A 17,030-nucleotide genomic window follows, 5' to 3' on the forward strand; every position below is an offset into this window, starting at 1 on the left:
CTTTGAGTTATTTTGAGCTATCCTCTAGTACAAGAATCAGTGTCCACTGACACGTTATTACTACTTGAACAGAATACTAGCAGGCTGGATTCCTGAATCTTCACTCGTGTGTGCGTGTGCGTGTGTGCGTGAATTTCTCTCAGTCTGTGTCTGGTCAAAACACCGAAACCTGTAAAGTAAGGAACAAATTGAGGAATGAAAGGACATGAGGTTTTGGCAAACAGAAGAAACAAACTGCCACTGGAGACATGTATTGCATGAACAATTCTTTCAGAATAACCGTTTACACATCACACCTGCAGAGTACATGATACACATGGGGCAAGGGAGAGATTTGTATGCATTTATTATTTTGCAATAAAGCTGGTAATTAGTATTGAAAGGTATATGCTTTTACAGACTGTTCATTTCACAACAATCATTTCTGCCGTTAAAGAACACCAACGCCACAAAAATACAATTTTATCTGATATATTTACAGATAAAAAAGGATATTCAAAAGGCACTTTTTTTTTTTGCTACCGATTCAAATGAACTGTGCATGATGTGCATTTAAGGCAATAATGAACAATGATATTGCCAATTTCCCTTTTTCTAACATAAATTGTGTAATTTCCAGTGTTTCCTTTTGTGCAGCCCTGTGTGTCTGAATCTTTTCTCTCTATTTATGGGAGATATTTAACTTTGGTGCATTTTTACAATATTGCTTATCCAGGTCAAAAGGTCATTCCAGACAAAAATAAGTTCCAATATCCCCCCCTTTAGGGAAAGGGAAACGTTCTACTACAACAAGAAGAGAATTGTCAGTCTAATAAAAAAAAATAACATTTTCCAAAATGTTGCTGAAAAAATGCATAATTCAGGATCTCGCAAACCCAGTATTCATAAAAGCAAACCTTGAGGAATGAATTACCCCAAAGCAGACTATTTTTTATTTTTTAGAAACACATGAACTTCAAACTCATGAACATGTTTGGTTTTATTCATTTAAGCAAGAAATATTTAGGAATTGCAAACGAATGGCTTTAGATGAACACTTCAGTCAACCTCTCAACTTCCCACATAATAGGTATTTGTAAGAAAGTGCAAGTTAAAGCAAAACCAATTTGCGTTTCTAATGTGATCTTCAGCTCTAGACTATAACTTTGATCCCCAAGTGAATGATTGAGGGATTTTACAATTACATGTTATTTTTTGATTGCATTTCAGTTCCAATTAATTCAAATATAACACATAGATGGACTGCAGTACCACAATTGTATTCCTCGTGTGTGAAAAACTGTACAATCTACTGAAGAACATCAATGCATGTCCTACTGTAACTTGAAAAAAAAAATGTAGCTAAATGTAATAAAATACATAGATTTGAATCCTTTTGTGCAATTCCTTCCTGTACAGGTGTACCTATTTCTTACACAATAGGACTTACTCAACATTTGTATAACATCAAAGCATGAATATACTAAACATATTTCTTGATACTACAAAAGCTAGTTACAAAGATTTCTTCAGTGGTTTACATCCAATTTCAATGTCTGTACCTTATGAAACAGTACAAATACTTCATATTCCTTCATTTGTGAAGGAACCCAAAAGGTTACTTGGAGGTTTTCGTGAGGAACTAGGAGGCACTTGATGATAAACGTTAACAGCAAAACATCCCTTCAGAAACCGTTGAAGTGTAAAACTGGCAAAACATTTCCATATCATGAAAAAATAATTCACAGTTTAAGAATAACATCCTGCTTAAATGATCCTTTAATCCATTTCTTTCCAATCAGACATTTTCTTTATACTAATACATCTGATGAAAACACAATAATGAAAGCCTGCAGCTACACAATTCGTTGTTTGATGCTGATGTATAAACGGTGAGTCAAGAATGACTTATCTTAATATAGTCACATAGTGCCCACTTGGTTACGCTGCCCAAAAATGAACGGACTTAGATTTTTCATTAAAAGGCGTATTATGCAATGTTTTAAACCGAGCTTTAGCACCCACTCTGCTGCCTTGTATACTCACCGTGTTTCCGGTGCTTTCCACTAGAGAAAAGTGAGGCAGAAGGACTACGTCTGCAAACTCTGGCTGACAATGTGCCAGTAAACCCCACCCCCACACACACATACAACCCCCCAAATCATGAAATAATAAAAAAACAGCCACAAAAAATGTTTACATCTCCATGAAATGAAAAAGTGAGAAGTCTAAGAAGAAATCTTGCCCCTCTATAGTGCACAGAATTCCAGTCCTGATAAGTAACAAACTCGAAATGCAGAAATGAGATTCTGGGGATTGCTCAGATCAGGAAACCCTCAGATGTCATGTTAAGTTGAGATATGGTACAAAAGGCACATCGTGTTACTGGCGCAGCAATGAGCAGAGTGAGCGGCCAGAGACCGAGGGTAACCCCCTGCCTTAGCAGACACTCGGGTACCCCCCTCTGTAGATTTCCACTAGGATTACATATTTGATAAAATGAGGGAAACACTCATGAATTGCAAACAGATTTTCATTAAAAGAAAAAGCAACCAAGATTAAACATAACAAAAGGTTTACATTTAAACAAATTATACTTTTAAAACTAATGTTGAAATAAAAACTGATTAATAAAAAATAATAAAACGTAATTCAAAATATTTTGCAGTATTCTTGAAACTGTCAAAGAACGGGACCCAGTCGAAGGTTCCAAAAATAAACACGGCAAAATATCATCCGTTGAGAGCTCTTTCATTTGATAACGATGAAACTGCCATAATGACATTCATTTCCTGCAAATACATATCAAAAATAACTTCAGAATGTGCTTACATTTGGCCATGTACCCATGTCTTGTAAGTGCTAAAAAAAAAACAAGAAAACAAAAACAAAATGGAGATTAGAGAAATATGTCCACAGGCAACATATCTAATATTCTTAAAGTGCAGAGGGTTGTTATAACTTTACCTAACAATAGACTAGGAACGCACATAAATAATACCATAAGATGATTTTACGAAGCATTCTGCCTACTCCTTCAAATATATGACAGTGCATTTATTATATTGTTACTTCATACCAACTAAAATCATCTCAATACACAGGGCCTTCTGCAGCACCATGTCTGGTGTTTACAAGTTGCAGACAGAAGAGTGCTTTCTCCTCCTTATACATTTCCTTTTTTTTCTTTTATCTTTTTTTTTTTGGCACAAGCACTTAAACATTAGGCAGACTTTGGTCCCTAACATCCAAACTCTTGAGTGCTAATGGCTCTGTGCAGTAGACGCTGTCCACAGGGTTAAGATGCACTTGAGTTGACGTCATTTCCATACGATCCATCCTGGCTATGCGAGAGTGAGGGGGACTACCAGCGACCACTCACACTGGCAATGTCCGAGTGAAACTGACGTGGTAAACGCCCGCTGGCCCCGCCGTCCAGGAACGAGGAGCGGATATTCGGGGGCTCGAAGAGTTTCCTTCGGTTTTTGTTTAATTCTGAAGATATGGAGAGAAAGACTTGATTTAAGTCCACACAAATCAGCAGATTCATTTAGCTCCTTCCCCTGAACACACCTACTTCAAATCAGGTGTGGTTGGCTTGGAGAATCAAAAGAACGTTACGCTTTTCACCATGTGAGAATTAGTCATAAAATGTGTGTACCATTAGGCTGTCAAGTGTTGGAACGTAACTGAGCTTCCCGCCGGCAATAACATGAAATGAGATGAAATGAGATGAGATGAGATTCCATCCAACTTTTAAAAGCTTTGCTTCTCAGAAGGGCTGTGCTATGGTTGCGTTCTTTCTTGGCAAGGATACAAAAAATAGATTTAAATTAGGCAGAGATTTTGGACGGGTCTTAAAAGCGAAGAAGAAAACCAAGGATAGTCCTGTTTTATTAGCTCAAGATCCCATCAGAGCAGATCACAACAGAGCTGAACACCACAGAGAAATAATCCCCAGCCCTCGGCCATTCCTGTAATCATTAAGGCTGGCCACAACTCCTCTGTATTTCTGCAGGCTGCGAGGGATTCACATTTTCATATCTCGTTCTTACATAAACATTTGGCGATTTGATAAGGGTTTCATAACTAAGAATTAATCCTGTTTGTTCTAGCTTTAAAAATAAAATCAAGGCACAAACCAAAAACGAAACTAACATCATTTACAAGCGCTCTCTAAAATCTAAGTATCCTAAAGCACTGGCTTTAAACGAATGAAAAACTGTTTACATTTTTGTATATCGTACTTAGTGGTGGTAGGTAGAAGTAAGTATGCTTGACATGTAGGAGGAAGATTATTCAATGTCATTTGAACTAAAAATAGTAAAACACATACAATACAATACCAAAGGAAACATTACCACTGGCTGCATAAGATATAGAAGAGCAAGTTATAGTCAGTTTATGCCAGCATGGCATGTGAACCAGATGTGGCAGCATTTCAATGTGGAATGGTAGTTAGTTACATGTAGTATGTCAAATTGAAGTGAATCTGGATTGCACAGACCCTGTGATTCCCAAAGCTTGCTGTAGATAATGTGCAAATGTGGAGAGAAAAAAAAAAAAGTTGGACAGACTGGAATTAGAATCGGCCAACAACCAAGGACAGAAAGTGCCAACAGTGAAACATTTGAAGACCACCTAGTTTGTTTTGGCCTAAAATCAATCGACCAGAAGCACAGGCATTTCCATGAGCACCTGTAATTATTGTTAATTGTCTGAAAACAATAGGTGTCAAACATTGATCGAATTTTAAAGTTAGATGTCCCATGTGAATTAACCCAATAAAACACTACGTTGCTAAGCTGGCGAGTTACAATGTTACAGAAGAATAGCACTGACTTTCTTGGCCTGTTTAGAGTCGTGACCTCAATCCCTTACAACAGCCAAGTCATCCTCTGTCTGTTTTCTGAATGTTTTCTAAATATAGCTCGTGTGATGTTTTATATGTGCCTTGTGTTTTAAGACATTTGCTTGGAGGCCGTAGCAACAGCTGAAGAATAAACTGTCTCATGAAAGATGTAGGACCATCCAAAATAAATAATCCAGCTCTGCCTGCCAACCTGCTGTTATGTACCACGCTAAATAAAGCTGTAGGTATACGTCAGTTCACAACGATCCAATTAAACATTTCTGGCCGGATTGCAAATCTGTCCGTAGGAAAAAGGAAAAAAAGTACAAATGCCTGATTTGAATGTGGTAGCAAGTGGTTTAGCTTGTATAACGATTTAATATAAGAAAGGTATTGTTGTCATACACACCTGAGATTGCAAGCAGCATTTTCCTTCTAGCACCAAACGTGGTAATGCCAAGTTCCTTCAAGTCTTGATCCGTCAGCGTCAGGAATGTCTGAAGGTCAATCTACACAGATAATCAGATACAGAAGTTTGGTCGTATTCTTTAACACAAACACAAACGGAGAGAGCTTATTGAAAACCACAAAGATTTTTTTTTGAAAACTACCATAACTACATAAGTGTAAACCTCTGAATTTGCCCTCTATGACATAAAAAAGATGTTTGTTCCAGTCCTTTGGAAATATTAATTACTGCTACCAATTTATTTTTGCTACTTATATAATCTTCTTTAAAGAACTGATGTTGTGCTCAGGCTGGACACAGAAAGAGTAAGGTGAATACACAGTAAACTGATGTCAGTGCATTAGATATTCTTCCGATTCTTACATAACAATACCAACCTCTTGCTGTTGAAACACGTCGGTGTACTTCCCCAGGCCCAGTTTGCTAAAAAGCTCGGGAAGGTCCGATCCCTTGAAGGAATTGTTCAGGTTGCAGCCGTTGCTTCCCGTCATTGATGAAATGCAGTCCATATAGTTACTGCTGCTGAGATAGTGTTCAGCTGGAAGACAAGGAAGAGCATTTCATTTATGACAAAGATGCAGTGGCACAAATCAGGCCGATCCTGACAGACGGGCTCCTACATTATGGGGTACTTTTACTGTAGCGCCGGCTTTTAGTGCCGATTACTTCCAGTTCCATCTGTGCTGAATATTAATGATCCACTGTGAGGTAGTAAGCCTCTACATAGCAATTACACTAATTGACTAGTGTTGGCTCCTTTCCACCGCAGTGCTCATGCACACAGTGAAATCAAACCAGGCCCCCAGTCAGTGTGTGCACGTAAGCCACTGCCGTCTCGGTTCATCTCGGCACATATTCGTCTTAAACATACATTTCTAGTCCACATGATGCTCACCTGATTTGTTCTGCTTCCTCTTCGGGCTGCCCACAGAGGCTGGGTACTCGGAGTGAGCCACCGGTACGCCGCCGTTCCTCTCCCTCCAGTTGTCGGAGTCGCTCCCACTCCCCACGCCCTCCCGGCTGTTGGAGCGTGACAGGGAAAGAGGAGAGCCCTGCTGGATGACAAAGATATGAAAGATATATTTATATTTTATGGAAACAAAACCATGTATGGATAATAAGTTTCAAATTATATTATCTCAAAAACAGAAGAGGAAAGGGTAGGTGGGTGGTCTTGATGAGATTGCAGTCTTCTTAATCTTACAGCATGAAATATTCTTCAGCTGAATTTACATGCAACAGAGGAAGACTAAACCAAGTCAGCTAACTCATCGGTTATGGGGACTCCTGTTCATGGCGTACCTCGTAAGTGGTTGACATGGTGGGCTTGTAGGCCACATGGTTAGCTCTGCGCAGCTCCTTGATGGTCTCGGCAGGCATCGACTTGGAGAAGCCCAGGCCACTCCACGTGTTGGTGGGGGTCCGTACCTCTGTGACCACGGGCTTCTTCAGCATCGCTAAGTAACAACAAGCACAACCATCATCCTGGGAACGGAAGCCACGCATCTTCATTGCGGTAATTACAGAAGAAATATCACTTGGCAGCTCCTGTTAATTAGAATCAGCTGTGTGTGGTAGTTCATGACTATTTCATGTTTATGTTTCATGTTCTATAATATTTATACGTACAAAAATAGATGAAGTCTGACGCAAATACACGGAGACCAAGAAAGTTCTGTACAAATGTAACAGTTTGCAGGAGGAAGATGATTCGAGTAATCTATGGGATCCAAATAAATGACGCAATGCACAAGCTCACCGCCTACCTTTGGTTGCTAAAAGCTTCTTCTGTTCATAGTCAAATGCCTAAAGGGAAAAATCAAAAGGAGAAAATGTTTAGATTCAAGATATCCTTTCCATCAGTATGAGCTGAAGACCTGCCTAGAAAGAAAGTAAAAAACGTTTAATGTTGGGAGAGCGGTAACACAAGAAGCCTCATTTGATTGAAAATGTATTTTTATAGCTCTAGATAATTAAAGTTCTAATGAACAGAACTGGTTATGAAGTCATTTCATTTGAAAAATAGCAGAAATATTAACATCATAACCCAGCATGACCCTTTATCAAGACTCATCATCGTACCGCCTGAATACACAGACCCTCATATTAAACTTATAAATCACAAATCAAGAAAAACGGATTCATTTCCAAAAGATTCCCTCCATAATCATCTTTTAAACTGTCAATCACATTAGAAATGGGACACTAATATAGCTTTAGCCATCAATAATTCAATGTGCTATGCATAACTATAAAATAATAAGTAGTGTAAGACATTGCTAATTTATGTGTCATTTCAGAATACAAGAGAAAATACTTTGGTCTTTTAATGAAATACTGTATCTTGTTGGGGAAGGAGGAGTAAGGAGAGGTGCTCACAGTGAGTACCTGCATGTTCGGGAAGGAGGACGGGGCCCCCAGGCGGATCCTCTCGGAGCTGTGCTGGGCCGCTCTCTCAGCCGCGCGCTCACTGCCCGGGGCCTTCTTATCGGTCAGCGGGCTGTCGGACGCACTCGACTCAGAGTCGGAGAGCAGGCACTCGGACGTGCTGAAACGACAGCACTCGTTACTGCACACACCATCACAACCACCCCCCTCAGAGGAGAAGAGAAGAGCTCCGTCCTAATGCCCCTGAAAGGCACAAATTTCAACCCCTTCGCCTGTCCCGTGTGTTGACAGAGATGTCATGACTCTTAGCAAGATCCCTGTACAGTAACGGCAGCATCTTACAGCCCTCGCCAGGGTGGGACACTAAAACGCAACGACTCACACACAAACAAACATTAGCAAACGCCCCGAAGTCCCACTGACTCAAATTTAAGATATCATAGTTAAGAAGATTCATATCAACATTGGGAGACAGGCTTTTTTGGAAATGAGCAATTACACCACAAGAGCTGACCTGTATAGTTCACTTTCAAAATCAATTACAGGCAGGCAAAGGCCTCTCGCCCCCGGCAGTCGAGCGCCTATCAAGTCTAGCAGCACGGTGACTGACAGTGATTCATTCTGACGGCTTCATTGCACACTGGTCAGCAAATTCCACTTTGCAAATGTATAGCGCACACACACTGACACACTAGCTTTACAGGGCAGTTATATTTTGTAATAAAAACACTACAATTTGGTATTTATTATTACTTGTTGTCAAAACTAACAGTTTGGCTAATAACACTTGAGTTGCATGACTTAAAGTACCCAATAAATTGAGATATAGGATACATTGAGGAACATGTATCCATCCAGCACTGGAAAAAAACAATAAGAAAAGCTTTATTAAATGGACTCAAATTCCTACAAAGAATGTAGAGAGAAGTTTATACTAAATGGAAATAAAAATGCATCTTTGGAGATTAACAAAGTAAGCAGCCAACAATAATAAGAAGAACTTACAAAATCATTAAAAGGTCAATTGCTGTATTTTTTTTCCACCCGGATGTCAATGTACTTACTGGAGGTGGGAGTTCTTGGTCCCCTGCAGAAGCTCCACTGCCTGTCGTTTGCCAGTAGAGGTCTTCGAAGAGCTCAGCATTTGTTTCAGTTCATTGCTATTAGCAGAATGGGACGGGCTTCTTGGCATCCCGACTTCCACAAACGCGTCATTTGAACCTGAAACACACACACAGCTGATTTTCCCTCGGAAGCAATAATAAACACTCTGAGATGAAGACCGGGTCCAGCATAAACCTCAGTAAGCATACCATAATTATATTCCTAATGAGCGTCATTATGAAAATCCACAATTAAATCATTGTCAGAAGACAAAGAAACCTGCTAAAAGAGAGCTAGCTTCCTGATGAAACCCAGATCAAATCAAACACACTTGATACTTGGGAGTGTATAATTACAGGAAGACCAGCTACAGTAGTAACGTTTACATTTCACAAGGTTAAGATATGGCTTCCGACTCTAAGAGGGCCACATTACCTTCATCGGGGTCCGGTTTCCCGGAGTGTGGCTCTGTGGAACCGTGTCCCCCGCCCTCTTGAGAAGAATCGTTGTGGTTTGGGCTCAGGACTTTATCCGCCAGCGAGGATGTGGATATCCTGCTGTACACAGAGCTGGGATGCTGCCATCAAAAAAAACAAAAACAAGGACTTTAGTACGGCCTGAGTGCCGAGCTCAGTAATGCTCTTAAGAGTCAGCACCCAGTTAGGTTTTTCCTTTAGGTCAGGACAGTTTACCAAAGCAGCTTCAGATCCAAGTCGATAGCCTAATTAAGGAAAAGTGTCCACTCCACCAGTGAGTGTATAAAAGTACACTACCGGTCTAAAGTTTCACAACCCCTCAATTTTTCCAGTCTTTATTGAAATTTATGCAGTTTAATGTCTCAATGTACTCTGAAATTAAAGCATAGAACAGATAAACAATTGGAGATACAAAATAAAGAATGGAATCATTTAGTTTAACAAAATGTAACCCCTTAAGCTGACAAACCCCTCTGGGCACCAAATCCATGTGCTTCTCTTTAATGTGTACTATTCACTGTTGTGTTTGCCAAGTGTTTGGTATCCCATAAAACCTGAGACTCTCAGCTTTCCAAACGATGTGAAGCATTCTCTGATGTGAAAAATGTGGTTTTTATACCCCCTCGGTATTTACGCCCTCCCCTCTGCATTCTGAAATGGGGTGGTGAGGGGGTATTTGGTCTGAGTAGGAATAAAAAAATCTCTGAAAATATTGACAATTATGACATATTCTGGAATCAGACAGTCTACTGATCAAAACAAGACCGTCCACGTTTTGGTAGAAGCAACACACACCCATAGAGAGCACAAAATGTCAAGATGGAAAACTGTTTACAGTCTACTAATACACAACCAATGTACATAACTGGATCTGAACGTCTCTGCGTTTAATAGAACATCAAATAATATATACTGGATTAATTATTAGGTTGCTCTGAACAAAACGAGCCTATTTGCAAAGCAATCCAATCAAAACAGTGATCTGTGACTGTCTGACTGCCTCCCGTAGCAGACTGCTTGTTTACCCCTGAGCTCTGAATGACGGCGGGCAACACGGAAACTGTAAATCGGATGTGTTTGAGAATGAAAAGCGCTGGTAGCAAAGAGAATAATCTTACAAACAACATGTGCTTTGTAGGAATACAGTGTAACTTCTATGCACAGGAGCTGCACGTAACACTGTCAAATCATGCTTAAGAGGCTGTAGTAACACAGTATATAACTTTGAAATGTACATTATTTTTCAGTTTTTGGTAACCCAAACTTATTTTTTAACCTCTGGTAGTTTACCACTTACCTTTGTACCATTTCAGGTTATTCACTGGAAAAATGGGGGTCTTCTAAAACTTTTGACTGTGTATTTTATCCCCATTCCCCTTTTCAGTATTATCCACAGCATCTCATTATCAGAAGCTGATCACAAATTCTCTTTGTCTTCAAGTTATAGATGAGACACCTTCCCACTAAGGACTGACAAGGCACCTCCCCCCTGAAGGGCTCTGATTGATAGATTGATTTGTACTGCTGAAGTAAATGAAGCCTAGAACTGGAGGTTCTGTAAATGCAGAAATGTTTTCTCACAGACTTCAAATGGTCAGCAGGGGGGTAAATCCACAATTGCAGAGCACTAAGCCTAGTCTGAGGAGCAAAGCTGGTACCTTGATGTGGCCGTTGAGGGAGGGGGGAGTTTTGCCACACTCAGGCACACCATTTACTTGAGTGTCGATGGGGGCCAGTCCTGGGGGAGGAGAGGGGGTGTTCTGAGCATAACCCTGGACTCCGGAGAGCAAAATGCTCGTGAGGGAGGCCTGTGTGGCTGGGTGGATCATTAAAGGTGACGAGAATCCTGCAACAAAGCAAAAGGAAGACGGGCAAATTCGTGAGTACTCTACAATCTACAAAACAAAACATAAAAAGGCTTGCTTAACCATTTACACTACTTCTATTTTACAGTTTACTGTAAAAATGACCTCCAAGCACCGCCCTATCTCACCTGGTGTACTCGTCGGGCTGGCAAGCGATGTGGACCATAGCGTGGGGCTCGGTGTGCCCGAGCTGGCGTTCTGCAGGGGGCTGATTGTGCTGTTGAGTGCATTCAGCAGCGAGTTTGGAGCAGAAGAGCTGTTAACAGAGGGTCCTGTGGGCCCCAAGAGGCCTAGAAGAATACAAATATATATTTAGGAGATTTTTTTTTTTTTTTTTTTTTTTTTTTTACTGCAAACGTAAATATCCCTGTTATAAGCTTAACACGTGACAATAAATAAGCAAGTGACATTTAAATGTACTGAAAAGCAATCTCAAGGGAGTACTTTGACTGGATATGCAAGCAGAGGGGAAAAACAAGACTCACTGCAGGACAGTACACTGGAGACCCAGTCCAAAGCAAAGTCAATTTTCCTACCCAGGCTTGTGAGCCCCAGGCCGGCTGAAGCCAAGATGTCCAGTCCGACAGAACAGATGACCGTGGAAGCCGAGCTGGTCGGTATTGTGACGCCACTGCTTTCAAGACCCAGGAGAAACTTCCTTGCTTCATACATGTTTAAGGCGTTCCTTTCCACACTTTTCACAATCACTGACTGAAAGAGAATGGGTACAAATTATGCTGAACCCTCCTGATCCGAAACAACCACCACAGTTATGACTGCATCTGTACACAGTAATGCGAGGAGTTCATAATGACTTATACAATGCAGCATTACACAGCATTGATGAAAAGGAGAAAATTGATGCATTATACCCTACTTCTCAAAGTAGAAAATGCAGTGAGGTTGGCAATTTTGAGTTATATCACTACCTCCCTGATCAAAGATGCTTTTAACACAAAACAGATAAGCTTAATATATGGCAATATTAATTAATTTATTCTCAAAACATTATAGGGTATGGTATCATTATAATTAAAAATGGAATTGAGAACTGAATGGGATACCTCTGCAGAGAAACATGATACAACACCAGATTAAAATGTATATTCAAAGTTTGTATACATTCTTCCAACATGTAAATATCATTGGATCGTACTAAACAATGTGTCACATTAATTCAAAGAGTTCTCTCTTTGTTGTCTGCCATTTTTAAACAGCCACTTGTATCCTGTGAAAATATCCCATCCCAAACTTTGAACTATCAAGTCCTATTAATACCACTTCTGACTAAAATGCAGGCAAATTATCCACTTCAGAGGAAATCTGTGAATTAGTAATTGTTTTCACAGTTGTGAAGCAGGCCCTTGATGAAAACAGAAAATATTTCCCCCCCTGTTCAAGTGCTCACAGGCAGGCCACAGTAACACATTTGGGTTCTCTGAAATGTTGGGAAACGGTGAGAAGAACCATGTAGTCTTAATGTAAAATGTGAGCAATGAAAATAAAATCTTTACTTAGCTGGTCAACAATCATGCAGTTTTGAGATCATGACTGTGTAAAACAGACTTAATTCTTAAATCTATAGAGAGGTTAACTTATGCAAATTAGTCATAATGAACATGCAAATATTTGACTCACCCCCCAATTGTCTTGGAGTTCTTTTGGTCCAGTAAAAATGTGAGAACTAGCTGATCTGAATTGGGCATATAGAGCTGTTTGAAATCTATATGCATGACTATAATTTTTGTTTTTCAAGGATGGTTAATATCTCCATTTAGAGTTGGGTTTATCAGTTGCTCAGTCAGTGTGTGGGATTACCTTGCTGGGTTGCTTGGGCTTTGGTTTTATGCTGATGAAGACATCCAACTGCTCCATCAGTGAAGTGATGCACTGGGGCTCAACTTCAATGTCCTCTTTGATATCGAACATCAGCACAAGAGGAAGACATCCCTGAAACACAGAAACATCTGGTACCCGAACATCCTCTCAAACCCTTCTGCGTGCAGTAAACCGAAGTTACAACATGACCTTTCATCATATGAAACAAAGCAGGTATTGTATAAATAGGAACCATAAAATAACAGATGGGCCTTTCTTCCAAGCTGTGGAAAGCGGGAAAAACACATGCAGTATCTGCCAATGAGGCAGTCCTCAACTATCAAACACCACTGATCTTTCCTTTAAGAAGCTGTGGTATTATCACGGCTAAATACACTGTTGCTTTACTACCATAAAATTACAATTTTCAACACTGCATTATCATCTAGATTTGTTCAGATTGTCATGCTGAAGAGATGAGCAATTATACTTGAACATTTGGAATGCACAGATATTTCTGAAATAACCACTTTTTAGATTTGCCATATGTGAAAAGATTGTTGTTCTTTTATCCCTAAGCCAATGGGTTTGTAAGTTTGTGCCGACAGTGTGGGGAATGGTCCAGATTCTCAGGAATGGTCTAACTGAGGAAAACGTGCCGAGGCCGTTAGAGGAAAAATAATCACTTTCTTTTCATCCAGCGAGAGAGTTAAGCACTCTAGGCGTGCGTGTCCCTGCAGAAAGAGCCTCTGTTTACACATTCATTTGATTTTCCTGTAGAATCACTTGATTAAGCGTAAACGATGACACACGGGGGCCGGTGCTGGAATGCCCCCAGCCTCCACTCTGATTTGCCGAGACCGTTTCCGTGTTTATGTTTACCATGAGATACTGCCTCGCCAAGCAGACCGAGTCGATGGTGCCCTGGAGGTAGACGGTGGATTTCTTCTGTGGGTTGTTGGGGTCGGGGAAGTGGATCTGGGCTCCAGTCCTCTGCATGATGTGTTTGATGTTGCTGCCATTGCGGCCCATCATGAAGAGATGGTGCTGCGGGGCGATATCCAGCTGGGTGGTGACGGAGATGGCGCTGGCCAAGCTGCCCGCTAGGTGCTCCAGCAGGAGGGCAGTGCCCCTCTACAACACAGACACCGCAGAGCTGACGTTTAAACTCATGACACATCAGGCATGCAATCCTGATTCACCAGATCTCAACTGAACATGGGAATCTTTATTTTTTGCAGGCTGTAGTTTACAGTGGATTTGTATTACTATATATATATATATATATACACACATATACACACACACACACACACACATATATACACATTTAATTTTTTCTCAAACTTTTTTCTAGTGGTTCCTTTAGTTTACATTTAGTCATTCAACATAAAATTATGATAATGAAAAAATAGGTTACGCTCACGTTCCTACTCTTACAGCTATTGAATTTGGTTTTGGCAAGCCGATCTCCACCGCAGTTCTCACAACATACCGCACATACTTTTAAACCACTGACTGCTCTAAGCCTTCGATGCAATATCAACAGCAGACTGAAAGCTGTAGAAGAGCATTTTCCTTGCCCACTGATTATCAAGCCGAGCTAGCATACTTAAGGTCACTTAGCCCAAAATACAGCAGTGCTGAAAACCAAACTAAACATAGAAGATGTTCTATGTTTTTCTCCGAGTTATGCTTTTCCTACATTTAACACAAAACGTTTACCTAATGTTCCAGTTCTAGAAGTTGAATGGTTTCAACCGATACTAACTGAATCAGAGGGAAACGAATGCACCTACCTTGACAGCAGTGGTGTTGTTTTGCGACCCCCTCACGACACCAGTAGCCCCGTAAAGTCTTGATCGCTGCTTGAAAGACACTGAAATGTTGTAGGTCTGAGATATGTGTTGCACTGTGGGGGAATTGGGGTCGGGGTTAAGCTGGATTATTGCTGGTAGTTCAAACATCAGCACCAAGGGAAGCAGTTCCTAAAAATATGAGGGAAAATAAAGACACTTATAATATTGCAAAAATAATCACGAAGTAAAATGTAAATAAGAAAATGTACATCATCCTATTTTTTATTACTGAATTGGTGAATGCTTACTGTTATTCATGTCATAAATAAGATAGTTTGCTTGTATATATACACATACACATTTTTTGTGATCCCGGTCTGCCAGAAAAAAAGTAAACAGCTTAAATTACTGTAACCAAAAAAATGAAACTATGATGGATCCCATATGTTATGGACTGACTTTTGTTTCCAGGGAAGTAAAAATCTAAACAAAAAGACAGACACTTAAAAGTTTAAAATAATGAAATGTGCGACCGTTCTGATAATGAGAATCCAGCTCTTAAACTTGGTCTGAGAGCATAGCCTTCAGCAACCAGTGAGTGCGGCTCTTGGGTTAAGGTTACATAGCTGGGCTTATGCACCATGACAACTGGTTTTATTCATTAATTCCCTGGTTATTAAAGTATGCATGTCAAACACATTGAATATGGTAATTGAGTTCTACAATAATGACATCTACAATTTCAGTACATTAAAATGCTAAAAAGGCCCCACATGTATTTGTCTTTAATTTTGTGATGTTTTGTTTTGATATATTAGATCAGTGATTGTTTGTTTTTTCAAAGTCTACTCTAAACAGCTCATAAGGGGTAATCGCAATATTTGTGATGGTTCACAGTTCATCTTCCCATTACTCCCACAGATATTGGCTGGGCTTGTAAAATGCTTCAGTGGTTCATACCCAAAGATGAAAAGAGAAAGATTACAAACTGAATGTTTAAGCTAATGACCTCAAGACGAGTAAAATATACATGACATGTTTTACATGTGAAACGGCACGTTATTCTATACTGCACGTGTACCCGTTTCGGTCCTGCCATTTAATAAACTGTACAATCAACTGAATTTGTAAGTGTAGTGCTGTATATACTATTATACAATATACAAACTGTACTTAAAACTGTATTTATAACATATCTAATGTAATCTAATGATGTGAAATACTGCATTGAAAGGACAAGACCATTTTGTTAATTTCCATCCACTAGGGGTCAGTAAAAAAAAATATTTAAAAAAGCCTTAAAACCACTCCCTTGTCAAAGAGGAGAATGGAAAAAGTTCCATGCTTGGAACTAGATTTGCAACTGTATCTTCCGTGCAGTGGTCACACAATAAAGGGAGAATGGCAAATTGCCTCAATGTGTTACATACTGTTGAATTCAATGGTGAGTAGAGGGCAAAGTCTCTGTGATGAGAACCTATAATCTGCTGCTTTATATATTTTAGAGCAGAAAAAAAAAAAATTAATTGCATTCTGCTGCCTGTGAAAGTGTTCAGAAATGTCGAGCACTTCAGCTTGTTATTCTTGGTCCCCTCCGAGAGGAAGCACGTGTCAGGAATTTTGATGATGGTGAAATATAAGCAGAGTCTGGACAGTACCAAATTACACAAGTGGAACAGTAACACCCATAGAAACGGGGAAACCGCAAGTCTCCAGCTTACATTGTTCAAACTGCCTCACTGATCCACACCATATGTTGAGGATCGTATGATTAACATTCAACTCTCAAGCTGCCCTCTCACATAAACCCTCAAGAAGAGTTTTGCTTTAAACGTTGTCTAGCTAAAATACATATTTGCCATCTAATTAAACACAATTATTGTTAGAATACATGTATATTTTACATCCAATTGGCATACTTTTATTAATACAACCAAGCATCTCAATCAGACCACCACAAAAATGTTTTTTTCCATTTGCCTGCTCACACACTGTGGGACTAAATATTCATAGACAGTTGGGTTGTGAGCCTGTCAAATGATCAGCAGGGGGCGCTGCAGCAGGAATCTTCAAATAGATTCAGACAGATCTGTCAGACTGGTGTCAGACTACAGGCCTGCATCAATCTCATCAAGAACATTAAACATGTCAGGGGAGGTTTACTGCTTGCGCTGCCATGGAGATTGAGGATCCTTGTGACAAGCCCTGAATGCAGCGCAACAAGCATTGTTTTCATACCCAGCAACACTCATACAATACAGGACTTTAATATTAATATTT

General features: G+C 39.9%; 1 protein-coding gene across 4 annotated transcripts in view; it reads right to left on the minus strand.

The window, feature by feature from the left end:
- Positions 1-329: 329 nt before the first annotated feature.
- The window catches only part of bicc1 (BicC family RNA binding protein 1), a 66,920-nt gene continuing 50,219 nt past the window's right edge, over positions 330-17,030 (minus strand). The window contains exons 7-22 of one of the 4 annotated variants that reach the window (XM_066692955.1): positions 14,751-14,939; positions 13,834-14,085; positions 12,952-13,083; positions 11,670-11,844; positions 11,262-11,423; positions 10,927-11,114; positions 9,228-9,369; positions 8,753-8,909; positions 7,680-7,848; positions 7,067-7,106; positions 6,603-6,757; positions 6,196-6,352; positions 5,678-5,838; positions 5,241-5,340; positions 3,362-3,474; positions 330-2,841 (exon numbers count right to left, since the gene is read on the minus strand). In XM_066692955.1, coding sequence (XP_066549052.1) covers positions 2,797-2,841; positions 3,362-3,474; positions 5,241-5,340; positions 5,678-5,838; positions 6,196-6,352; positions 6,603-6,757; positions 7,067-7,106; positions 7,680-7,848; positions 8,753-8,909; positions 9,228-9,369; positions 10,927-11,114; positions 11,262-11,423; positions 11,670-11,844; positions 12,952-13,083; positions 13,834-14,085; positions 14,751-14,939 — 2,337 coding nt within the window. In that variant the 3' untranslated portion in view covers positions 330-2,796. Of the gene's footprint in view, positions 2,842-3,361; positions 3,475-5,240; positions 5,341-5,677; positions 5,839-6,195; positions 6,356-6,602; positions 6,758-7,066; positions 7,107-7,679; positions 7,849-8,752; positions 8,910-9,227; positions 9,370-10,926; positions 11,115-11,261; positions 11,424-11,669; positions 11,845-12,951; positions 13,084-13,833; positions 14,086-14,750; positions 14,940-17,030 lie in introns of all 4 variants that reach the window. The other 3 variants (XM_066692954.1, XM_066692957.1, XM_066692956.1) reach the window with 3 other exon arrangements.

This window comes from Amia ocellicauda, chromosome 20 (assembly GCF_036373705.1).
Source record: "Amia ocellicauda isolate fAmiCal2 chromosome 20, fAmiCal2.hap1, whole genome shotgun sequence".
In the NCBI taxonomy this organism is placed as follows: Eukaryota; Metazoa; Chordata; class Actinopteri; order Amiiformes; family Amiidae; genus Amia; species Amia ocellicauda.